Source organism: Gorilla gorilla, chromosome 9 (genome assembly GCF_029281585.2).
Source record: "Gorilla gorilla gorilla isolate KB3781 chromosome 9, NHGRI_mGorGor1-v2.1_pri, whole genome shotgun sequence".
Taxonomy (NCBI): domain Eukaryota; kingdom Metazoa; phylum Chordata; class Mammalia; order Primates; family Hominidae; genus Gorilla; species Gorilla gorilla.
The window spans coordinates 114,655,104-114,681,406 of NC_073233.2; the positions used below are offsets into that span (position 1 = coordinate 114,655,104).

Genomic DNA, 26,303 nt, shown 5'->3' on the forward strand with positions numbered 1-26,303 from the left:
AAAATGAGTGACTTTGCTAATATAACTTTTAGCCTCTTCTATGGACATTGTATCAGTAGTCTTAGTGGGACACTGGAGACAAGAGGCAGGAATAAAATGCATGAAATAGATTATAACTTATTTAAAGGTAGTTATCCTCATAGTGATAATATTTAACTAACTAACAAAATACTCAAACCATGTCTCCACTAAAGAATGTATTTTTCTTCCAAAAATGTGAAAGTCAAGACTGTTGCACAAAATCAAACTAAGCAATTTTGTGCTTTGCATGCACAGTTTCATGTGAATCAGTTTAGCTTTTTTTTTCCATCACTCGGTTTTGTTTTTTCTTTCACTAACTTATTAACTATTCTTTCTTGTAGCATAAATATGCAAATATCTTCACAAAAGGACTGCTTGGGAAATCTGTTTGTTTGACAAATATCATAATAAAACTTTTCAGTAAGACTAGCATTTTTAGAAATGTATGCCTGATAGACTATTTTATAGTCTGAAAATATGATTAAAATTCTGTGATTATATAAAATTGGAATCTTTCATGATTACAGATAAAAGCTAAAATAAACTAGCAGTGGAATTCTGTCTCATTGACATACACATCACAGATACAATATTGTGTTTTAAATCATTATGCTGATATCTTATGGAGGAATTGTAAGGTATTAAGGATGCTCTGTCTATTGAAGTTCAGCACTATAGCATCATGTCAGAAGAGTAATTCTATAATTAAAACAAATAATGTGCTCAATAAGTAGATCTGTCTATAAATAAATTTGTGTATTAAAGTTCAGCACTATAGCATCATGCCAGAAGAGTAATTCTATGCTTAAAACAAATGTGCTCGATAAATAAAAATAATTAAATAGAATATGATCTAATCTTTAAATTCAATGACTACCCTATGAAATAATGTAAATATAAAACGTTTAAATATGTAGCTTCTGCATTACAATCCACAACAAACAATAAACAAGGGGAAAATATAGAAAAAAAGCAGAGCATCATGACTAATACATCCCCCACCCAATCTGGCCAGTGATTGCAGTTTACAGAATGATAGAATAACACTCATTTTTTTCACATAACTGAATTTAATCAATGTCAATCTCTCTCTCTCTTTCTAGATAAGGTATTGTTATGCTGTCCAGCACAGGCTGGTGTCTAACTCCTGGATTAAAGCCATCCTCCCTCCTCAGCTTCTCGAGTATCTGGGACTACAGGTATGGCCCCCTACCACCACATGCAGCTAGAATGTCTCTTACTTTCTAATTTAAAAACAAATTATTTTATTTTTGGATGGAATACATTTAAAATAGAGAACTTACTTCTACTTTTTCGAAGAGGACATCTAACATACATTTAAATTTCTTGAAGACTAAAGCCATGAAAAGTCTAACTTTAATGGAATATTCAAGGCAATAGGAAGATTTGACAATATAAATGTTATTTAACATGCTTTTATTTAATGTATACACAGTATATATATTAGAGGCTCTGGTTAACTATTTTTTATGCTTATTTTCTTCATTTACAAACTGGAAATAATAGCAATAATTCCTTCACAGAATTATTGTGAAACTTAGCATATATACATATAAAATAGCAGGTTATATCATTTGAATTACCCTATGCTGGTCAGCTAACAAAGTAATGAAAAATTATTGTACCAAGATATGGCAGAAGATAAACCTGAGAAGTGAAAAGTAAACTTGGTGGTGCTTTTATCCTATGGGCATCTTCTGGCTCCAGAAAAGGTAATGGAAAGGTTGAGAAGCTGAGCAGCATTTTTGACAGCCAGGGCTAAGGGAACATAAACTGGAGCCTAAGAATTCCTAGGGCAAAGACCTTAGAAAGCCCTCCCCACTTTGAGATGGGACCATGACCACAGGTATAAGGGTAATACCAAAACATAGAGGTGAACCAGAAGTAGACAGGTCCTCACAGAGACCAAAACCCAGCTTTAAATCCCCTGATCGCTGACTGCTAGAGCCCCAGTCTCTTTCAAGAAGCACACTAAAATTTCCCTGCAAAATCATCCAAAGTCTTAAATTATTTCTATAATATTTTATATACAATCTCCAGCATTCAAACAAAAAAAAGTGTAATTAGTCACACAGGAAACAAGTAACATGACTGAAAATTAAGTGAAAGAACAAATGATGTAATAGACTGCAGGAGTTCTAGAGACTGACTTACCAGGAGAAGCATTTACAATCATTACAGATGATTTATTCAAGAAAATAAATAAAAACGGTATGAAAAATTTTGTCAGACAAATGGAACTGCAAAACACTATAAACTGCTATAATCAGCATTTAAGCATCAAGTGGATGAGTTTAATCAATAATTTTTACAACCAACTGAGCGAAGTATTGGCAAGTTGGAAAATAGATCTAAGGAGAGTATGTAGAATGAGGCATTGATTATTAAAAGGAAGCAAACTACAGAAGAGACTCATAACTTTGCTGGTACACTCACAAATATTAATACTTTAAATAAATAGTTTTTAAAAACAAACAAATTTATAGTTCCAAATAAATGTACTATGCAAAATGATAAATCTATCGGAAAATATATCTATCTAGTCCTAAGTTTCACCAGTAATATTATACAGTATTTTTCCATATTACTGTTACAATAGAACACTGACTTATGAAAACTGCCACTATATGCATTATCTAGGAGATTAAAAGCAAATTTAAATACTCCTAATTGATAAACATGAGAAATGAGGATAACTGGGATCAGTATCTTAACAGTAATTTTATATAATGCCTATATAGTTTTTTCTGACCCCTTAGGTTTTTCTCCTTATATGTTTTTAATCTCAATGTGATTAAAAAGTACTAATTTGAGTTTTATAAATAAATAATTATCAAAGAATCTTAGAAAATTAATTAGGTTACCAAATACAGTCGACCCTGTGTATCCACAGGTTTCACATCTGCATGTTCAACCAACCGTGGATTGAAAATATGGCATTAAAAAATAAAAAAAAAACAAAAATAACAATTCAACAATTAAAAACTACAAACAAAATGATATAGTATTACAATGATTTATATAGCATTTACTTTTTGTTAGGTATTATAAGTAATATAAGAGACTTGCAGCCCTTATATTAAGTAGTGTTGTACATGCATACAACCTATGGACATCCTACCACATAATTTAAATCTTTAAATCCCCTGTAGATTACTTATAATATGTAACGTGTTGTAAATAATGAGTAAATAGTTGTTATGCTGTATTATTTAGAGAATGACAAGAAAAAAATGTCTATACATGTTCAGTACTGAAGCAACTATCATTGGCCTACCTACATTTTTGACCCACAGTTGGCTGAATCGGAGGATGCAGAACTCATGGATATGGAGTGCCAACTGTAATTAGTTTTTCTTTTTTCTAAATACAGGCTGAAATCTGATAGGGTTAATTAAATATTGCAATATTTCCAAAACCCAAATCCCTCCAAATAGTAAAATAACAACATCAGGTTTCCTTTGGAAATAGCAAAAACTATTTAAAAATTAAAAATTATTAGAGAATAATTATTGCATAATCTCAAAAAATCATGTAAGCTCATTAAAAGTTGAAGCTAAAAATTAAAAATTAATTAGAGAACAATTATTGCATAATCTCAAAAAATCCTGTAAGCTCATTAAAAGTTGAAGCTTAAGGAGCTGTAATTTAATGTGTTACAATACATGTAAATTGTACATTAATATTCCTGCTTTTGCACCAGTCAGTAATACTAATGTGTTTAGCAATCTCAATTGCAAATCAGGGAAATGCTATGAGTCTTTTTCTCATAGCATTTCCCTGATTTGCAATTGAGATTGCTAAACACATTAGTATTACAACATGATTACACATTGTTTAACTCTAGTTCACAATGTTTCCTGCATACTTGCCTCATTATATAAAATGCACTGTCTTTGAACTAATGAAGAAAATTTGAATTTGTATGCCTATGAGATAAAATTTAATGAAAATAGTTTTTAAACTAAGTACAGAATTAAAAGACATTTGGACATACTCAATATTCTTCAAAAGCCTTAAATCGTGAAAATGCTATTTGTCTTTCTCATATACCCTAGGTACATTCTCTAGTTAATCCCTGACCCAACTTCCCTTTCCCTATCAACAGTGTTTTTTAAAGAAAGAATAAATCATAGGCAGTAATAAATATTTGGTTATTTTAATCAAAGTGTGGTTAAACTATTAGTGTAAGTTAGCCAGTCAGCACTAAAAACTATTCAAAATACCTTTGGGTTCACAAGATTAGAGAACTAAAGTAATACATTTTTCTGGTGAATTCACAATATAGCTAGTGCAAACAAGGAAGAGAGAATACAAATATAATTTTACTTTTCAATTGTCTACTGTTTAAAATTTAAAAATTCAGTCCTGGCATGGTGGCTCATGCCTGTAATCCCAACATTTTGGGAGACCGAGGCAGGAGGATTGCTTGAGGCCAGGAGTTCACGACCAGCTTGGGCAACATAGAGAGACCCCCATCTCTACTAAAAAGTTTTTTTTAAATAGTCAGGTGTGGTTCCACATGTTTGTGGTCCCAGCTACTCCAGAGACTGAGTTGGGAGGATCCCCTGAGCACAGGAGGTTGAGGCTGTAGTAAGCTGTGATGGTGCCACTGCACTCCAGCCTGGACAACAGAGCAAGACCCTGTGTCTCGAGGAAAAACAAAAAGAAAATCAGATTCTCCCTTGGGAAGAATAAAAAGGAAATAGTCATAATGCTGTTCTTCCATATTTTCAGCCAGCAGAAGAAATATCATATTGATCCAGGGTGAAAAAGTTCTACTCAGTTTTTATAAAAGCAGTTCTAATTAAAGTCAACATGAACTGATTTTTCAGAATGTATTGTATAGATAGACCATATTTATGAATGCTTTATAGATATAGTCCAGAAGTAGCCTCTGAGTTTCATTAGAGTACTTATTGAACAATAATTTACTTGAGTATTTATAGACTGAAAAAACAAAATGCTACATTCTCTGGTTATTTTCAAAATTAAAAAAAAATAAATGCAGGCAGTTTTACAATTAGTGAGTCTAGGGCATTACCAATCATTTCCAAGCAATTGTATATGACAATTTTGGCTCCTATTTCCCATCATTACAGGATGCCTCAAAGGTTCATAAAACCATATACAAATTATCAATTTACTTTTCAAAGTCTGGTTTCAGTTTTAGTCAATTATTGCTATTATAATAACTTGTAATTTAAATCACCTAAAAACTTACATAATTTGAGGTAAATAGTAAGCTATCACATATCAACTCTACTACAACACCCCAGCAGTTTCATAATAAAAGATTCTCTCAATAAGTTTGGAAATGTTCCCACAGCACCAAGCTAGAAGGCAATTTAAAATCAAATTAATATGCTGAAAAATAATCCCAAATCATGCAAATACTATAAATTAGTAAGGAAGCTAAAATTACTAAGGTGGTTTATTATTTTGAATTCTCTTTCTGCATTCTTATTAAATCTTTATGGATATTTCCTCTTCTGATTTAATAAGACTATCTGATTCATAAGAAAGAGCTAATATTAAATCCTACAAATGAAAATATTGATGAACACACTGTAAAACACAATTCCCTGGTTTTGTTCTCGGGTAATTTAACTGTGCTATGACAATGCTAAATTCAATACAAACATACTCTCCATAAAAGAAAATCCAACATCAAAAACAATCCCAAATGAGAAGCCTGCCCAGCTGGTAGGCTTGAAAATTTAAGAACTGATTAGTTCAATCTGGAATGTCTATATTTGCAGTGTGCAGCAAATGTGAGACAGTATTCCTTTTGTTTGTTTTCCTGGCAGTGGTAGAAGTACCATTCAATAATTATTCCCTGAGGGAACTTAAACTAGATTTTTATTTCTAATGCTCCATATTTTCCCATTTTCATCACTGGTAGGAGTGGTTAGAAAACTCTCTTTCCACTTTTAAATGGTTAAATATAAACATATATGTGCATATTAAAGAAGAGTAATAAAATAAAAAATTTTATACTATGTTTATTTTCCCTATTGTATCCTCTTACTTCCCATATCTTTCCCTCAGAGATAAGCACCAGCTTGAATTTTGTGTTAATCATTCCCTTTTTTTTTTTTTTTACACTTTTTGCCATCAGTGCAGGTATTTGTAAATAGAATTGTTTCCATTTTTCCAGTTTTAAACTTTAGTTAAGTGGAATAATACTACAGCATTCTTTAATGACTTGATTCTTTTGTTCAAGATTATGTTTTTGACATTCATCCATGTTGATGTCAGTAGCTGAGGTCTTTCATATTCCCAACTATATGGTATGCCAAGGTATAAATATAACACAGTTTATCTATCCTACTGTTGATGGATATTTGAATTAGCTAGAGTTTGAGACTGTTACAAAAACTATTCTTGTGTGTGACTTTTGCTACACGTGCACAAGTACTTCCCTTGTACATGTGTAAACGTCTAGGAGAGGAAATGCTGGGTTGTAGGACATGCAAAAGTTAAACTTTACCAGGTGATGCCAAGTAAATTGTACCATTTATACTTCCACTAGCTATGGGTGAGATTTCCTGCTGCTACAGATCCTCACCAACAGTGGCACTGTCAGACTTTCAAAGTTGTGTCAAACTAGTAGGGAGAAATGCTTATGATAGTGTTGTAAATTTCTATTAATTTGATTACTGACAAAGTTAACTAGATACTTATTGATTACATGTGTCACAAAAATATTCTCCTAATTTGTAGTTGTATTTTAATTTTTTAGTTCTTCTTAACAGGAAGGTTTTAATTTTAATGTTCTAAACTTTTATTTTATGATTTGCAAATTTTTGACCTGATAAGTTCACAAAAAATCCTTCCCTACTTGTCAAAATTTTCTAATGACAAATTTATAGTTTTATAATATGAATTTTTACATTTACCTCCCACACCAAGAATTGATTTATACAAAAATTGATTTATATAAAGATTCATAAAGTACAATACCAATTTCTATTAGTTTTCTTCATGAATAGCCAATAGTTCCCCAAGCATTTATTGAATGCCTTGTCCTTTTCACACCAATCAATGTCACTTTTATAATTTTTTTTTTTTTTGAGATGGAGTCTCGCTCTGTCGCCCAGGCTGGAGTGCAGTGGCGCATCTTGGTTCACGGCAACCTCTGCCTCCCGGGTTCACGCAATTCTCTGCCTCAGCCTCCTGAGTAGCTGGGATTACAGACGCCCGCCACCACACCCAGCTAATTTTTTGTATTTTTAGTACAGACAGGGTTTCACCATCTTGGCCAAACTCGTCTTGAACTCCTGACCTTGTGATCCACCCTCTCAGCCTCCCTAAGTGCTGGGATTACAGACGTAAGCCACCGTGCCCAGGCTGTCACTTTTATAATTTATCAATTGCTCTTTTTCTCTGATGCCCTGCAGTCTCGTTAAGATGGGTTTAGTTTTGGATTCCTATGGGGTTTAACTTTTGCAGAATTCTTTGGAATTACTGTGTCTGGGTACTGATTACTGTGTCTGGGTACTGATTGACATCTTTTAATAGTTCCTGAAAATAATTCTCTTTTTTGTATTCACTCTGTTACCTTCATTTGGAACCTCAATTGAATATATATTACATCTTTCCACTCTCTCTGCCCTGTCTCCCACATATTTTATATTTTACATTCTCTTATTCATATTCCCCATTTTTAAATATCTGAACTTAGTTATTGATAATTTCTTCAGTTCTTTTAGTGAACAAGATCTTGCTTCATCTATGTCTAATCTGCTTTTAAACTTGTCCACTTTGTTCTCTCTTCTTTTCTTAAGCATCGTGTTGATTGCTTAGAAGTTCTCTGATTCTTTCCCAAGTCTTGTCCCTTTCTCACAGTTTTCAGCTCTTTTTATTTCTTATAGTTACGTTAAAAATTGTCATTTTAATTCTGTGTCTGATAAGTTTGATATCTGAAAACATCCCAGATATGTTTTTTCACATCTATAATTTCCCCCGGTTCTTCCCCATAGTACTTTGTTTTCATGTGTGTGTATGTGTGTGTGGCTTTTTTCTTTTTTATTACTCATTTTAATAACCTTTATCTTCCAGGTGGGTTAAATGTAAAAACCCATACTATAAAACTGCAAATTTATCATTAGGAAATTCTGACTTAAGTCAGGAAGGATTTTTTTGTGAACTGGTCAGGTCAAAAATTTACAAATTATAAAAGAAAATATGTATCATTTAAAACATTAAAATTAAAACTTCCGGCTTATCAAGAACAACTAAAAGATAAAAATACAACCACAAACTAGGACCTTATTTTTACATCACATGGAATCTGTGGAAATAATTTGAGGATAGGATTGAAGACGGCATCCTCCAGGGGGGAACAGTATTTCCTAGTTTCCTTCTATCATTGCTAATAACAGGGCTCTTAAGTTAAACTCACCAATTACGTTTTTTTTTCAATCTACACACATAGTGTAATCGTCATGTTTTTCCCGTTCCTGTGAGCTCAGAGAAGTGCCTAATAGTTTTTTTAAAAATATTGTTTAATATATTTAACCCAATATTTTCATAATTTTAATCAGATAGATTGTTCAGGGTCCCCAATCTGCTATAATGCCAGAACTAGAACGGTACTCATATTTTTAGCCATTTCCTGCGCCCGCCCCCCCCCCCCCCCCGCCCCCGTGTTTTCTTAACTCTTAGCTGGTAAGCTGTTATAAAAGGGTGGACATGAATACAAGTTTACTTCCCCAAATATAAGATTTCTGATTTCAAAGTAATGACACTTCTGGGATCCATCACTGGGCTCAAGCAGAAATATGGTAGATGACCTCATTCATTCCCAGAGGTAGACCTCAGATTGCAGAAGACCATCAGAACCAAGAGTACAACACACCAGGATCTGGACTTTCCACTGTTTTTAAAGTTTTCACAGTTACTAGGCTGCAATCTTCAACCTCTGCCACAAGAAAAACTCCAGAAGTAACTCTGAGGTCTGATGTTTCACAAGGAATACCTGTATACTATCTACAGGAAGTTGTGCAGGTCCTCCATTTTCTTGCTTTTTTTGTGTTTTACTTCTTGGATTACCTCTAAAACTCCGAATCTCATCATCATCATTCTTGCTTGGATTTGGTGACCTGGTCACTGACAGTAAGTTCTTCCCTTGGGTCTAATCTTTTACCTCTTTCTTTCCTCCACAGTAATTTGCCTTCCACAAACCAATCTTGGACCTATTCCATTTGTTCTTTTCCTGGATTTATGAGTTATCTCTAGTCACTCCTTGGCCTCCTTAAGCACCCAACTTGTCTAGATCTATAAATTACAAAAAGTAGAACTTGGAAGGGAATTATTTGCCTCTTCCAGTTAATGGTGCACTTACTACTCTAACTAGATTGTTGGGAGGGTTACCTGAATCGGTCTTCCATCAGGTGTCAGCACCTCTTCTGAAAGTTCCATCATCTTCAAGGCCATCAGAGCAATGGGTTTAGCATGGCAGAGGCTTTTTCTGTGGAGCCCTGCTGCAACACAGTAGGCATCACCTATTGTTTCCACCTGCAGCAATCAGACAAATCAAATGCAAACGTATGATAATGAGCCCAAAGAGAAATGATTAGTTATCTGCAATCACAAATGTTGCTGAAAAACATGTCGGCAAAACATCAATAAATTAAGCAATTAGACTACTGTGTATAATCACAGCAGAGTTTGCAAACAGCCACAGTCAAATACTGACATCTCACTCCAGGGTTGTTCATTAACATTATCACTAGAGATGATCATTGAAATTAGGAACAACTATAATATAAAAAATAATTATCCCCCACGAAAATAGAACTGTCAGTATTTTGCCTAGATAATTTCCAAATAATCGCCTTTTCCAGAGCCATCCCTTCATCTCCTTCCAACTTTCAAGTATTCCTTTGGAAAGTATTTTTTTCCCAGTTTTTCCACCTGAAGAAAATTGTTCCACACTTTTAGATATATCTGTAATTTTTCATCAGGTCTGTTCTTTCTTACTCTTAAAAATTGCAAGGCCTAATGTTTCTTTTTTTTTTTTTTTGAGACGGAGTCTCGCTCTGTCGCCCAGGCTGGAGTGCAGTGGTGCAATCTCGGCTCACTGCAAGCTCCACCTCCCGGGTTCACGCCATTCTCCTGCCTCAACCTCCCGAGTAGCTGGGACTACAGGCGCCCGCCACTGCGCCCGGCTAATTTTTTGTATTTTTAGTAGAGATGGGGTTTCACCGTGGTCTCGATCTCCTGACCTCGTGATCCGCCCACCTCAGCCTCCCAAAGTGCTGGGATTACAGCTAATGTTTCTTAAATATTCATACCCCATACCATTGTGTCAACCACTTTATGTACATTGTCTCATTTTATCTTCACAAATATCCTACATGAAAGAAACAAGTATTGGGCCAGGTGCGGTGGCTCACTCCTGTAGCCCCAGCACTTTGGGAGGCTGAGGCAGTGGATCACGAGGTCAGCATATCGAGACCATCCTCCAACATGATAAAACCCCATCTCTACTGAAAATACAAAAATTAACTGGGCATGGTGGTGCATGCCTGTCGTCCCAGCTAGTAGGGAGGCTGAGGCAGGAGAATCGCTTGAACCCAGTAGGCGGAGGTTGCAGTGAGCCGAGATTGCGCCACTGCGCTCCAGCCTGGTGACAGAGTGAGACTTGGTCTCAAAAAAAAAAAGTGGCACATATACACCATGGAATACTATGCAGCCATGAAAAAGGATGAGTTCATGTCTTTTGCAGGGACATGGATGAAGCTGGAAGCCATTGTTCTCAGCAAACTAACACAGGAATGGAAAACCAAACACCGCATGTTCTCACTCATAAGTAGGAGTTGAACAATGAGAACACATGGACACAGGGACAGGGACATCACATGCTGGGGCCTGTTGGGGGGTGGGGGGCTGGGGGAGGGATAGCATTAGGAGAATACCTAATGTAGATGACAGGTTGATGGGTGCAGCAAACCACCATGGCACGTGTATATCTATGTAACAAAACCTGCATGTTCTGCGCATGTACCCCAGAACCTAAAGTATAATTTTTAAAAAAAGGAAGAAACGAGTATTGGTGATATTTGAAAGATGAAAAATTGAGGTGCAGAGGCCCATCTGTAACCATATAATTGAGAGTTAACAGCTACCATAGGGGTCTTTCCAGACCCTCTTCTAATTCTATTGTCACATCCATTCTGAATGTCCATTGCTGTTGATAAATATTTTAAATATTTACCCCAGGTTAAAACTCCCAAATTTCCAAAGCATAGAACATGGAATAAAAGTTCTATCACTTTAGAGAAAAGCTCTCTAATTATCCACAATAGAGATGGTGGTATTAATGGCAAAAACTGCAATTACTTTTGCACCAACCTAATAAAATCCTCAATAGTTTTAATATTATTAATTAGGCTGAAGTGATGAAAAATTGTACTAAATGCACAATTCCAGTGTCACTTTTTCTGTGATGTGCTCCATGTTCCTTCCTTTAGTTTTTGTCAAATAATTTCTCAAAGAACTAATCCTTTCTTTATTCTGTTTCCACAGCACTTCCACATCTTTCTGCTTTAATGTTCAGCACAAGCTATAATCAATATGTATCTATATAAAGTCAATACATATCCCTGGCTACGATGTGAGCTTTTAAGAAATGGGACTATGTTCAGGAGATCAAGACCATCCTGGCTAACACGGTGAAACCCCATCTCTACTAAAAGTACAAAAAAAATTAGCCGGGCATGATGGCGGGCACCTGTAGTCCCAGCTACTCGGGAGACTGAGGTAGGAGAATGGTGTGAACCTGGGAGGCGGAGCTTGCAGTGAGCGGAGATCACGCCACTGCACTCCAGCCTGGGCAACACAGTGAGACTCCATCATCTCAAAAAAAAAAAAAAATGGGACTATGTTTTTTTCATCTCTGTATTCACAGAGCTTAGCATAATGTCTGTAATATAGCTATTTATTAAATATCTCATATTTATTGAATATTTGCTAAATGAATAAGTCAATCAACCATGCTAACCATAATCACAATAAGTAATTTTCACTGTTTGCTTATTTTCATCATTCATTTTATGAGCGCCATCTAGATCTGTGTGCTATGTAGATCTGTATAGGAAAAATATGCATCAGTGATGGAGATGCTTCCAGCATAAATATACCAAGAATTATTATAAAATATTCTGTTATTTTTAATATCAAAAATTAAATTTCCATGTAAAAGCATTCCAACACTACAATATTAAAAAGATATACTGCATGAAATTATATGAGCACTAATTTAGGGAATATTATAAGAACACTTAAGAAGCTCATGAGACCAACAGTGCAAAACTTATCACTTGATCATCAGGAAATACGCATTAAAACTGATTCAAATATCCCCAGATCTATCATTATATTCAAAATTTTCACTTTAAGACCTGTTTTCTGATGCCAGAAAAATGAAAATAAAATTATACTATAAGAATAGAAAGACAATGCAATATGAGTTGGCAAAAGTTTTATTCCAAAGACTAAAATATACTTCCTGGAAATAATTCTCACTGAGGAAGACACCCATCAAAGAATAAACATCTAAAATGTGGCTATTTACCATTTTACCCCTAATAAGACAATGTTCTTTGCTAATCTTCACATTATCCCACCCGTTCATATTTGTATACACTTTGAAAATCTATGATGCTATTAGCTGTGTACTTCAAAACTTGTATCTGGTAGTCAGATATCTGGTAGTCAGATATCAGAACATATAGTCAGTAAATTGCCTGCACAAATCAAAATGCTTTGCAGTAGCTCTGAACATCCAAGTTCCTAGAGCACAATCACTTCCTGAAATGTCTATCATCATCATCATCCTCATCAGCATCTCAATTATCTTTTCAGAAAAAAAATGCATTGAATTCCATTAAATATGAATTGCTAGAATTTGCACAAGAATACAAGGAGATTAGTTATATGTTGCATTTTCTCCTTAGGAGTATGTACTCTAATTGCATAGAAAAGTTAGACCAATATGTTACCAACTGATACATAAATGAATGAAGTACAAAATAAATGTGGGCACAATGTAAATATGACAAATTCATATTACAATCCATACATGATTGTATAAAACTTTAAGACTAGGCGTGGTGGCTGACACCTGGAATCCCAACATTTTGGGAGACCAAGGCAGGAGGACTGCTTGAGTCCAGGAGTTCAAGACCAGCCTGGGAAACAGTGAGACCTCAATCTTTACAAAAATAAAAATAAAAATTATCCAGGTAAGGTGGACCTTACCTATAGTCCCAGCTACTTGGGATCGCTAGAGCCCAGGAGATCAAGGCTGCAGTGGGCTATGATTTCACCACTGCACTCCAGACTGGGTGACAAAGCGAGAACGAGACCTTGCTCTCTTTCTCTCCATAGGTGTGTAAACTAAATATATATATTTAGTTTCCAAATATTAGAAACAATAGGACCAAAGAGGTAGGGAAGACACAGACATCAAAAAAAACCAGTGACACATATTAGGAAATGAAATTCTCACAATTATTCATAAATATCCAACATACAGAAACCTAAAAAATGTTTTCATAGGCTGGGTTAGATTATGATACAGTAACAATTTAACCTCCAAATCTTAATGCGCTAAATTAGCAACAGTGTATTTCTCATTCATTCTACATATCCATTTGGATTAAGGGATTGGGGTGGAGGGGAGAAACTGTGCCACATCTCTTCACTCCAGGAACAATGCTAACAGAACCTCCACATCGGGAACTAGTCGCCACAGCAAAGGAAAAGAGGTTCTGACCAATTGTACAGGAGCTCTTAAAGCTTCCTCCCAGATGTGACATATATATCTTCTTTTCATGATTCATTGACCAGAGCAAGTTACATGGCTATGCTTAATGTATAGAGAATGGGAAATGGCAAACTACCTTGTGTACTGCATGAATGAATAAATAATCACACATTCTCTAATATCAAAATGTCTGGAAAGTTTAATTGGCATATACATTAAGTAAAGTGTACGTAATATATCTTTGTGATTTTTTTTTCTTTCCAGATATATTCGGCACCTTAAGAATATTGGCAGAAACACAATAGTCTTAATGCAGCTTTCCAGGAATGCTCCATTTTTCTGTCTTCTCCCTTCCTCTAAGGCAGCTCTATAAAAGTTTAGCAAAATTAAATATATGTGGAAGTGTTAGTGGAGTCCTTCAAAGTAATTAGTGGGTTTTGCTTCATGAGGAGCAGGAAAAGTGAAAGTGGCATGTATCAATTCCATTGCTCCTGAGTTTATTTCCTTGAGCTAAAACAAAATGAAACAAGTGGACATGGTAAACAGACTACAAAAAAAAAAAAAAGAAAAAAGAAAAACTGTCTAAAAGTTGACTTTGTTCTGAATTCCTTTATAATTGCCTCAGTGTTTTTATATAGTTTAAATACAACAGACAGAGTTTAAAATAGTGCATTTCATTTATTTTCACCATCTCCCACCTGTTCGTGAATGGCACTGGATAAGAATAAAGATGGCTAAACTAAGCATGGAGATGGGGAAAAGATAATGCTTATGCAAATGTCTGAAAAAACTTACATTATTTTCTGAACATAGAAGAGGAGGCTTAAGTACTAAAAATACATACAACTGCTCCCTTACGTATTACTATAGCTGCTTTTATAAAACTTTAAAGAATTTGTCTATCTCAGTTTATCTTTTCTCAAAACTTTAGAATCAAAATCTTTACCTTTTTCCAGAAATAAAGGTGGTGTAAATAAATATATTAGAGCTATGCGTTCACCTTGTTTTTTTGTTTTTTTAAGACAGGGTCTCACTCTGCCTACTTAGACTGGAGTACAGTGGCATGATGTGGGCTCTCTGCAACCCCTCCATCCCAGGCTCAAGCAATTCTCCCACCTCAGCCTCCCTTGTAGCTGGGACTACAGGCGCATGTCACCATGCCTGGCTATTTTTTTTTTTTTTAATTTTTGTAGAGACAGGGTTTCACCATGTTGCCCAGGCTAGTCCCGAACTCCTGGGCTCAAGAGATTTGTGCACCTCAGCCTCCCAAAGTGCTGGGATTACAGGCATAAGCCACAACACCCATCCCATTTACCTTGTTTATTTTAGTTTTAGATCATTTAAAAGAATTTCTTTTAGCTCCTAATTAAATTTCATTCCCATAACATTTTTCTCCTTGCCCTCTAGGCTAATACTTATGAAATATCTGGGAACTTCTTGGATATTTGGGCACAGATGGAAAAAAGAAGTCGGGGTGAGGGGGTCAGTATTGAGGATAAGATTAGCCAAAAAGAACAATGTACACAATTAGGCAATTAACCATCCCTGTTCCATGGGACTCGTGACCACCTCAGTCCTTCAATCTGACAGTCCTAGGTCTGTGCCTCTTTGAATTTTCTATGGGGCATAAGAGCAGAGGTTCAGAGTCTACATTACTGAACAATCTTCCCAGGACACAATCAAGAGAAGCAGCAAATTAGAAAGTCTGCTTTCCAGCCGTTTTGTGTTCTAGGGTGCTCTGGTGCCTTAAAAAGAGACAGAGAGAGAAGAGATATTGGAATAAGATGTAGGCAGACAGATATAGATAAACTTTAAAGATGAGAAATGCTTTCTTTTCTCTCCTAGTATCTCACAGAGCACCTGGACACCTCATCATGCTCAGGTGGGTGAAAGGGGACTGGTAAATGTCCCATATTCTTCATGGGCTTATTGGCTGTCACCAAGAATGCTTGGTTCTTAGAAAGGATGCCATATTTCCCTTGCTGAGAGAACTGGGCCACACCTGCCAGCCCAATCAGCTGACATTTGTTGTGGTTCCTGGGTGACAGGGAGGATGGGGCATAGTAGAGGGCTTCTCCAATGGGTGGCCAAGAATCTGAGTCCATAAGCAGTTGTGGAAGTCTTTGGTGACTAGAAACTGAACGATGAGGTCAATGGCGGTCTGCACAAGAATATCCAAAAGGCTGGCCAGGAAACACACACACACACACACACACACAAAACCATAGCCCAGGCCTTCATGGATACTTACTAGTAACAGAAGAGCAGGAAAAACTATGGTCTTGGGTAGATTAAGAGGCCCTCTACTTTTTGTCCTTCACTTCAGACATACACAGCCACTTGCCACTGTTTATGTCCCTGTTTTGCCAGATACTCAGTAGGGTGGCTGAAGTGAACTCCTAACCAAAGATGAAAATCTATGTGATTGTGGTCAAGCAAAGGTATTAGGTCCATGGAACGCCCATGGGACATACTCGAAGATAACCAGCTTGCCACCAGCCTTGAACCCAGCCTTTCGTTGTTCCTGAGGTTGCGGTTCTTAAAGATACACTGACCCTCTTTGAAGATAACTCATAAAGACCTACATCAAAAAGAGACAGGAAGGCCCTGACACAGACAAGGGTTCAAGCCATGTAGATGAAAGAATGCAGTTTTCACCATTTTCCTGGCTTAGACAAAGTGATGGGCATGTTCATAAAAGCCACATTCTTGAAGCTGGGAGCACTAAAAGTCCGGAGAAGCCAAGATGCAAGGAGGTCAGCACACAGACATCACTGTTGGCCAAGCACAGGTCCAACAATAGATGGCAGATGATCTGGAGCAGGGGCAACTTCCAAAAGTAGGAGTTGGCTACACTGATACCAGAACAGCCTGAGTATCTCCATGGGCTGCCCTGCTGAAGGTAACCTGGCTTTCCCTCCACATGACAGTTGGTATTTCAGGAGTTGGGCTAGAGATCCCTTTAAAAATAACAGCAATCTTATCAGGTTCTGGAAGGCTACAGTCTGAGGACCAGATGAAGAATCTATAGGTGATATCCTGCTCCTACAGGACTGGGGCATGGGATCCTTGCCATGTGACTGGAATGAAAGGAAATCCCACTTGTCCAGAGGATCTGACCCCATATTGTTTAATGATTACCTTGTTTCTGAAGTAGAGGTTTGTTCAAAAAAAGATTTTGAACATGTAGCATGTCGTTAGATGTCTGAACTCTTTACCTCTTAATTGAGATGGCCCTCAGCAAATCTGCACCTTGGCCCCTATGCATGACCTTGGGTGGGGGTGGTTTCAAAAGGTGGCATCCCAGAAGGTGAGTATATTTTGTTTGATGAATCTGTGGTCTCATCTCAGTGTCACCATATCCACCCAAACTTGGGCTCCAGCTGGAGGAAGCCCCTGTTAGCCTGTGCAGGTACTGTCTCCAGCTCCAGCCTTCAGAAAGTCTGTGGCATTCAGAGGCCAGGGCTTTGCCTCCTTCTTCATCTCTGTCACTTTATTTTCCTTCATAATTTCCTCTCTTCTCTACATGGGTATCACTTCATCAACTCTTCTTCAACCTACATTTCTTCCTCCACCAGCATCTCTCCACCTCCTTTTCACCCACCACCTCCGCTGCTTTCCTCCCACCACCTCCGCTGCTTTCCTCCCCTTTCCTGCTGCTATTGAGAAAATGGCACACTCCTCAGTTGTCACTTTTTTAGCCAACTCAACATACCAGCTATTGCCTGAGTCCCGGTGCCAGCCACAACCCTGTAGGTTATTCTCCCAGTATTTATGGGGGTTGAGAGGGCACTCCTTCCTGAAAGCAGGATGCTCACCAAGACTAGTGGTGCCAGTAGAAAACTAAGTCATCACAGGTGATGACTGGCAGGGTGGGGTAGCCTGAAAATTGCCATACCTCGGTCTCCCTAGCTCTAGAGGAGGGAGTCCCCCTGGTCCCAGTTGCTGGGACCAGAACAAGAGATAAACAAAACTGAGGAAAAAGGGGCTCCACCTCCCATAGGGAACAAAGAAGCAGCCTCTACCTCTTTGGCATCTGGGCATAAGCATATGCATTTTAATCAGGCATTATATTGTGACTCTACCTCCACGTTTTAATTTTATCCTTCCCCATAAATGTGATTACCAAAAAGGAAAGTTATTAAGATTTTTTTTTTTAGTTTCTGTAAGTAACCTTGTAGTCATTCAATATGAAGATCTGCATTGTAGGATCTTATTTTATGATGCTAAAGATTAATATTCTAGCAATAATTTTTGTATATTAATGAGATTAATGTTGCAGAGGCTGGAGCTCCGTACTTGTCCTCCATGTGAAGTCATGGGTAATATCTACAGAACTAAGGTGTGATAAACAGTCATTAAAGTAACCTCATAATACCTCTAACTTTCTATGGGCATTACTATCTGTCATATGAAGAACTGAAAGTCCTCCGCTGGCATTGTCATTAACCTACACAGGCACTTCAGAGAGAAGAATCTGTGTACATAGGTACCCACTCCTTGCATAGACTCAGGAAAATAAAAGGTCATCTCATCTCTTAAAGCCCACCATCATTTTTAGATGTGGGTAGCTTTTTTCTCCAGTACAGCTTTAAATTCACAGTCTGATTCTCAGAGACCCTAACGGAGAGGATGGATTGAAACTAGGCTTATTTACTCTTTCTAAAGGCCCCTGAAAACCTCATGGATGCACATATTACTTTTAAAGGAGAAGATGCAAAAAGAAAAACCGTTTCCACTTCACTGAGTATACGACTTTTTCAGGGCACATCCCAAACAAAGCTGCAAACTAGGCAAAGTCTATCTCAGCACTCAGCCCTCAGGATTTTCAAGTTTTCTTTCCTGATTTCTGGATCTGTAATTTTCTTTCTTTTTGTTTGGCAAGGGGGGATCTGTAACTTTCTTACAACCATACCTGATGGACAAATTTCTATCACTCTCACAGTATGTATCATGTTAATGTGTGTGTGTGTGTTTATACTCCTCTCCGCCTACTAGATATTTACTTAACTTTATATCCCTGGACCTGAGTACAGTATCGGGATGCTCATAAGAGTTCTATTAAACGCTTTAAATTGCATTCAATTTCTACATTTAGGGGTCAGAACTGGCCCTTAAGCAAGTTTTCAATTGCAAAATTCAGGACAACCTGCATAAGAATCACCCAGAAGGTATTTGTTAAAAATTAGATTCCCAGGCTCCACTTGGATTTACTGAATCAAAATATGGATATAAGGGCCAGCTATCTGCATTCACAAGCTTCAGTTGTTTTATATGATTCCCAAAGTCTGAAGACTTCTGTATATGAAGTGAGTTAAAAATAGTACAATATTCACCCCGATATCCACCTTTTTTTTTTTTTTTTAAAGAGCAGTGGCTTTCAGAAAGGAGAAAAGCACTTCTAACCTGACCCCAGCTATTCCCATGTACTCCTTCTCTGTCTTCCACCCCATCCATAGGGGTAATAAACTTTTCCAGATATTTCCTTGTTTGTTGAAAGTGCAGACTACAACGACCAGTCCAAATGTGCACATGCACACGCGTACACACCACACATGCTGAGAATCTGGCACAGTAGGCATTCAATGATCCAAAGAAAGTTTGTTGAGCTCAATTAAACACATCCAAGCTCATTGTACATAATGATTTAGCAATTCAAATGGAAACAGGTTTAAGGATTTACTGACAAGGCTACAAACAAAAACAAAAACAAAAACAAAACAAAAACAAAATAGCCTCTTCATTCTTCCTTTAAAAAAAAATTTTGTCTAATTACACTCATTTTGGTTGACATTTTTGACCCAAATACGGCTGCTTTTAAGGATGTCTCTACACAGTGCTCAGCTGGTACAGTGTTGAAAAGGAGGTCATGGATATAAATAGAACAGTGATTTGGCCTGGGAACTACTCCCAAATGAAGGAAAATGGATTCCAAATGACTGTCTATGACAGAAAGCTCTCCTCCTGACAAAACTCTCAGTAGGTCTTTCAATGTGCATTCCAGTTCCTGCACAGGAATCTCCATCGTGTGGAAAATACTGTTTCTAGCTCCCAGGTTGTTTATCATAAAGGATATTGAATACTGAAGCACGTTAGGAAAGAGAAATACATTAAAATATCAAGTCAAAATTTCATTCTAAATCATTGTTAGATGTGGGCAATTCAAAATTTCTTTCTGACAGTACTGTAAGATCTTCAACACTAGGGCTCCAGTTTCCCAGGTTCATCCACCTCTACCACTGTAATTGACTCCATGTTCCAATCAAAATGGGTAACTCAATGTTCTTTGCAAACTTTCTGTACCTCCCACCACCATATTAATACTCAATGTTATTATTCTACCTAGAGTTCATCCACTCACTCTTTAGAAAATAATATTGAGTCTATTATTTTTCAAAGATTTCTGATTTACCAGAACTTTAAATATATCCCCAGAGAATGGTAAATGTCTGCTATATTTTGAGTAAACACATAAGGAGTGCTAAGTAATGTTAATTGATATCACAAAAGTAAATCCTGTGACCCAATTTAGCATATCAAGTGAAAATATTAAGAATTCATTTTTTAGTATTTTTTGTGTGGTGGTTTCTTATTAATTTTTATTTTTAATTGTGGGTACACAGTATATATTATATATAATTATACTCTTTTAGTTATTTTTCAATGTACAATTAAATTATTTTTTACTATAGTCATCCTGTTGTGCCAGCAAATACTAGGTCTTATTCATTCTTTCTCTTTTTTGTACCCATTAACCATCCCCACTTCGCCATGACCACCCTACTACCATTCCCAGTGTCTAGTAACCACCCTTCTGCTGTCTTATCTCCATGAATTCAATTTTTTACATTTTAGCTTCCACAAGTGAGAACGTGGGAAATTTGTCTTACTTTGTTTTTTTTTGCTTGAAAACTTTATTAAAATAAGGATTAAACCTGAAAAAAGAGCAATCAGAATGCCAGCCCTTAGCATAAAAGCAGCAAGAAAAAGGAAAGAGAGAAAGGGAGAGAGAAAGAGAGAAAGACAGAGAAAGAGAGACAGAGAAAGAAGGAAAGAAAAAGGAAGGGAAGGGGAGGGTGAGGGAGGGGGAGGGGGAGGGGAGGGGGAGGGGGAGGGGGAGGGGAGGGGGAGGGGGCGGGGGAGGGGGAGGGGGGAGGGGAGGGGGAAGGGAAGGGTGGGAGGGGAGGGGGGAGCGGAAGGGAAGGGTGGGGGGGGAGCGGAAGGGAAGGGTCAGAGAGGAGGGGGAGGGGAAGGGGAGGGGAGGGGTGGGGGAAAGGGAGGGGAAGGGCAGGGGAAGGGGAGGGGAAGGGAAGGGAAAAAGAGAAAGAACAAGAGAAAAAGAAAGAAGGAAGTTTGTCTTTCTGTGCCTGGCTCGTTTCAGTTAACCTAATGACTTCCAGGTCCATCAATCTTATTGCAAATGACAGGATCTCATTCTTTTTATGGCTGAATAGTACCCCATTGTCTATATGTACCACATTTTCTTTATTCATTTGTCTGTTGATGGACACTTAGGTTTCTTCCAAATCTTGGCTATTGTGAAGGGTACTACAATAAACATGGGAGTGCAGGTATCTCTTCCATATACTTACTTCCCTTCTTTTGGACATATACCTAAGAGTAGGATTGCTGGGTTGTAGGGTAGCTCTATTTTTAGTTTTCTGAGGAACCTACAAACTATTCCCCATATTGGTTGTACTAATTTACATTCCCACCAACAATGTACAAGGGTTCCCTTTGCTCCAGATTTTCTCCAGTATTTATTATTACCTGTCTCTTGGGATAAAAGCCATTTTAACTGAGGTGAGATGCTATTGTATTGTACTTTTGATTTGCATTTCTCTGATGATCAAAGATATTAAGCATTTTTTCATATACCAGTTTGCCATTTCTCTTCTTGTGAGAAATATCTACTCAGACCTTTTGTCCATTTTAAAATCAGATTATTAGATTTTTTTTCCTATTGAGTTGTTTGAGCTCCTTACATATTCTGGTTATTAATCCCTTGTTAGATGGGTAGTTTGCAAATATTTTCTCCCATTCTGTGGGTTGTCTCTTCACTTTGCTAATTGTTTCCTTTGCTGTGCAAAAGATTTTTAACTTGATGTGATCCCATTTGTCCATTTTCACTTTCATTGCCTGTGCTTGTGGGATGTTACTCAAGAAATCTTTGCCCACTCCAATGTCCTGAAGAGTTTCTCTAATGTTTTCTTTTAGTGGTTTCATAGTTTGAGGTCTTAGATTTAAGTCTTTAACCCATTTTAATTTGATTTTTCTATATGATGACATAGTTGTCTAGTTTCTTTCTTCTGCATATGCATATCCAGTTTTCCCAGCATCATTTATTGAAGAGACTGTCCTTTCCCAAATGTATGTTCTTGGCACCTTTGTCAAAATTGAGTTAACTATAGATGTATGGCTATATTCTGGGTTCTCTGTTCTGTTCCACTGGTCAATGTGTCAGTCTTTATGCCAGTACTACGTTATTTTGGTTACTATAGCTCTGTAGTATAATTTGAAGTCAGGTATTGTGATTCCTTGAGTTTTGTTCTTTTTGCTGTATAGTTTTAGCTATTCTGGGTCTTTTGTGATTCTGTATACATTTTAAGGTTATGTTTTATATTTCTGTGAAGAATGTCATTGGTATTTTGATAGGAATTGCATTGAATCTGTAGTTTGCTTTGGGTAGTATGGATGTTTTAACAATATTGATTCTTCCAATCCATCAACATGAAATATATTTCCATTTTTTGTGTCTTCTTCAATTTCTTGAATCAATGTTGTATACTTTTCATTGTAGAGATCTTTCACTTATTTGGTCAAGTTCATTGCTAGGTATTTAATTTTATTCCTCTGACTGTGTATTTTCAAGTAGCTTGTCTTCAAGCTCACTAATTCTTTCTTCGGCTTGATCAATTCTGCTATTAAAGAGACTGATGCATTCTTCAGTATGTCAATTACATTTTTCAATTTTAGAATTTCTGTTTGAGGTTTTTAATTATTTCAATTTCTTTGTTAAATGTACCTGACAGAATTCTGAATTCCTTTTCTGTGTTATCTCAGATTTCTTAGTTTCCTCAAAACAGCAATTTTCAGTTCTCTGTCTGAAAGGTCACATATCTCTGTTTCTCCAGGATTAGTCACTGGTGCTTTATTTCATTAATTTGGTGAAGTCACATTTTCCTGGATGATCTTGATGCTAGTTGATGTTCACTTGTGTCTGTGCATGAAGAGTTCAGAATTTATTGCAGTCTTCATAGTTTGGGCTTGTTTGTACTTGTCCTTCTTGGGAAGGCTTTCCAGGTATTTGAAAGGACCTCGGTGTTGTGATCTAAGCCCTAGATCTAATGCCACCTGCATTAGCTCTGCACTGGGGGCCCCCAAGCCCAGTAATGCTGTGGTTTTTACACACTCATAGAGGTACCACCTTGGTGGTCTTGGATAAGACCCAGAAGAATTATCTGGATTACCAGGCAGAGACTCTTTTTCTCTTCCCTTTCTCCCAAACAATGGGAGTCTCTCTTTCTGTGCCGAGCCACCTGGGGCTTGGGATAGAGGGACACAAACAACCCTGTGGCCACCAACACTGGGACAGTGCTGGGTCAGACCTAAAGCCAATACAACACTGGGTCTTGCTCAAGACCTGCTGTAACCACTACCTAGCTACTGCCTTTGTTTTCTTAAGGCCCTTGGGCTCTAAAAGCAGCAGGTGGCAAAGTTAGCCAGGCTTGTATCCTTTGCTTCACTGCAGTGAGTTACCCCAAGGCCCAGGGAGGTCCAGAGATGCCATCTGATAGCTAAGGACTGGAATAAAAAAACTTGGAAGTCTACCTGGTTTTCTATTCTAGTGTGGTTGAGCTGGCCCTGAAACCATGATACACCTTCCTACTCTTCCCTCCCCTTTCCACAGGCAGAGGAGCCTCACCCTGTGGCCACCAACACCATAGGCCCACAGGGACATCAAACAGGCTACCGCTGATGTTCACTTAAGGCCCAAGGGCTCTTCAGTCCACTTGCGTGAATGCTGCCAGGCCTGGGGCTTATCCTTTGGGGCAATGGGCTGCCCTCTGGCCCAGGGCAGGTCCAGAAATGCTACACAAGAGCAAGGCCTAGAATCAGGAACCTCAATGGCCTACTTGTTGCTCTACCTCACTGGGGCTGAGCTGGTACCTAAGGTGTAAGACAAAGGCCCTTTTACTTTCCCCTCTGCTTTTCTCAACCAGATGAAGTCGCTCACTGTAGCCTCCACAACTGAGATTGCTGAGTCTCACTTGAAGCCAGTGCATCTTAAGAGTCTTGCTTAAGGCCCACAGAATAGTAGCTGGGTATCGCTGGTGGTTATTCGGGGCCCAAGGGCTCTTTAGGTGATGGGTCCAGCTAGGACTGGATCCTTCCCTTCAATACAGTAGGCTCCCCTTGTGGCCCATGGTGTGTCTAGAAATGTCTGGGAACTAGTGCCTGAAATGGGGGCCTCATGACTCTGACTGGTGCCCTATCCTGCTGTGGCTGAGCTGGTATCCAAGATGCAAGACAAAGTCCTCTTTACTTTTCCCTCTCTTCTCCTTAAGCGAAAGGAAGAAGTCTCTTTTGGAGATGTAAGTTGCACTGCCTGGGGTTGAGGGAGGGGTGCTGCAAGCATTCCCTTAGCTGCCCAAGTTGGTATCTCAGTAAGTTGTGTCTCCCACAAGTCCACTGGCTCCAGGCCCAGCTCAGCACTAAAACTTGCAGTACTTGTGGCCTGGACTGACTTTCAAGTTTATTTAAGACTCCAGAGCACTTTAGTCCATGGTGGCAAGGTTTGGCAGAACTCAAGTTCTGAACACTGGCATGGGTGATTCCCCTCTGCCTAGGGCTGGTCTAAATGCTCCCTCTGTGTGAGTGTCAGCTGAGTTCAGCCTGGTTTTGCTTTCTGCTATGACAGGACAGCACTGAGTTCAATACAAAGTCTCACAATCACTGCAGTCTCCTTCTCTCCAGTGTACAAATTTCTCCATGCTTTGCAGCTACTACAGGGGGAATTGGGAAGGTATAGTGTCAACAATTGAGGACTGTCTTTCCCACACTCTTCAGTGCCTCTTTCAGCGATATGAAGTTTAAATCAGATACTGTGAGTAGTCACCTGATTCTGGTTCTTATGGAGGTATTTGTGTGTGTGTGTGTGCGTGTGCACACGTGCTTGTTGAATTTGGTGTCCCTGTGAAGGAGACAATCAGTGGAAACTTCTCTTCTGCCATCTTGATCCACCCCTCAATAATTCATTTTTTAAAGGAGACCATCTTAACCCATAAATCCTACAATTTTTATATATCTACGGAATTACTATCTTTTATTTTCTCAGAATAAGTATAGATTTAAAAAAGGCCTCCCCTAGTCCCTCTTCCAGAAGTCAAATTTGTCACATGCTTCCAAGTCCACCTCTCATGCCACATCTTTTCTGAAAGTATCCCCAGTCCTCAGCAGAATAATACATTTGATTCCTTTAGAACACCAATAAAATTTGGTTTTTATATATCTTATACTAAACTCATTTATGTTTCATACCAGAAGAGCTGGTACCATTCCTACTAAAACTATTCCAAAAAATTGAGGAGGGACTCCTCCCTAACTCATTCTGTAAGGGCAGCATCATCCTGATACCAAAACCTGGCAGAGATACAATAAAAAAAGAAAAAAAACTTAGGGCCAGCATCCTTGATGAACACTGATGCAAAAATCTTCAACAAAATACTGGCAAACTGAATCCAGCAACAAATCAAAAAGCTTACCCACTATCAGCCGGGCGTGGTGGCTCACGTCTGTAATCCCAGCACTTTGAGAGGCTAAGGCAGGCAGATCACGAGGTTAGGAGTTCGAGACCAGCTTGGCCAACATAGTGAAACCCCATCTCTACTAAAAATACAAAAATTAGCCAGGCTCGGTGGTGGGTGCCTGTAATCCCAGCTACTGGGGAGGCTGAGGCAGGGCAATCACTTGAATCCAGGAGGCAGAGGTTGGAGTGAGCCGAGATCACACCATTGCACTCCAGCCTGGGCAACAGAGTGAGACTCCATCTCAAAAAAAAAAAAAAAAAGCTTACCCATTATCATCAAGTAGGCATTATCCCTGGGTTGCAAGGTTGGTTCAACATACACAAATCAATAAATGTGATTCATCACAAAAACAGAACTAAAGACAAAAACCACATGATTATCTCAAGAGATGCAGAAAAAGGCTTTCAATAAAATTCAACATCCATTCATGTTAAAAACTCCCAATAAAATAGGTATTGAAGGAACATGCCTCAAAATAATAAGCATCACAAATGACAAGCCCAAAGCCAATATCATACTGAATGGGAAAAAGCTGGAAGCATTCTCCTTGAAAACCAGCAGAAGCAAGGATGCCTTCTCTTGCCTATCCTATTCAACACAGTATTGAAAAAGAAATTAAGAAAATGATCCCACTTAAAGTAGCAACAAAAAGAATAAACTACTTAAAATTAATT

The 26,303-nt window shown here is 37.9% G+C and overlaps 1 protein-coding gene across 1 annotated transcript in view; it reads right to left on the minus strand.

The window, feature by feature from the left end:
* The window catches only part of GUCY1A2 (guanylate cyclase 1 soluble subunit alpha 2), a 350,970-nt gene that overhangs the window by 92,677 nt on the left and 231,990 nt on the right, over positions 1-26,303 (minus strand). The window contains exon 6 of the mRNA XM_019037654.4: positions 9,421-9,564. Within this exon, the coding sequence (XP_018893199.3) occupies positions 9,421-9,564 (144 nt within the window). The remainder of the gene's footprint in view (positions 1-9,420; positions 9,565-26,303) is intronic.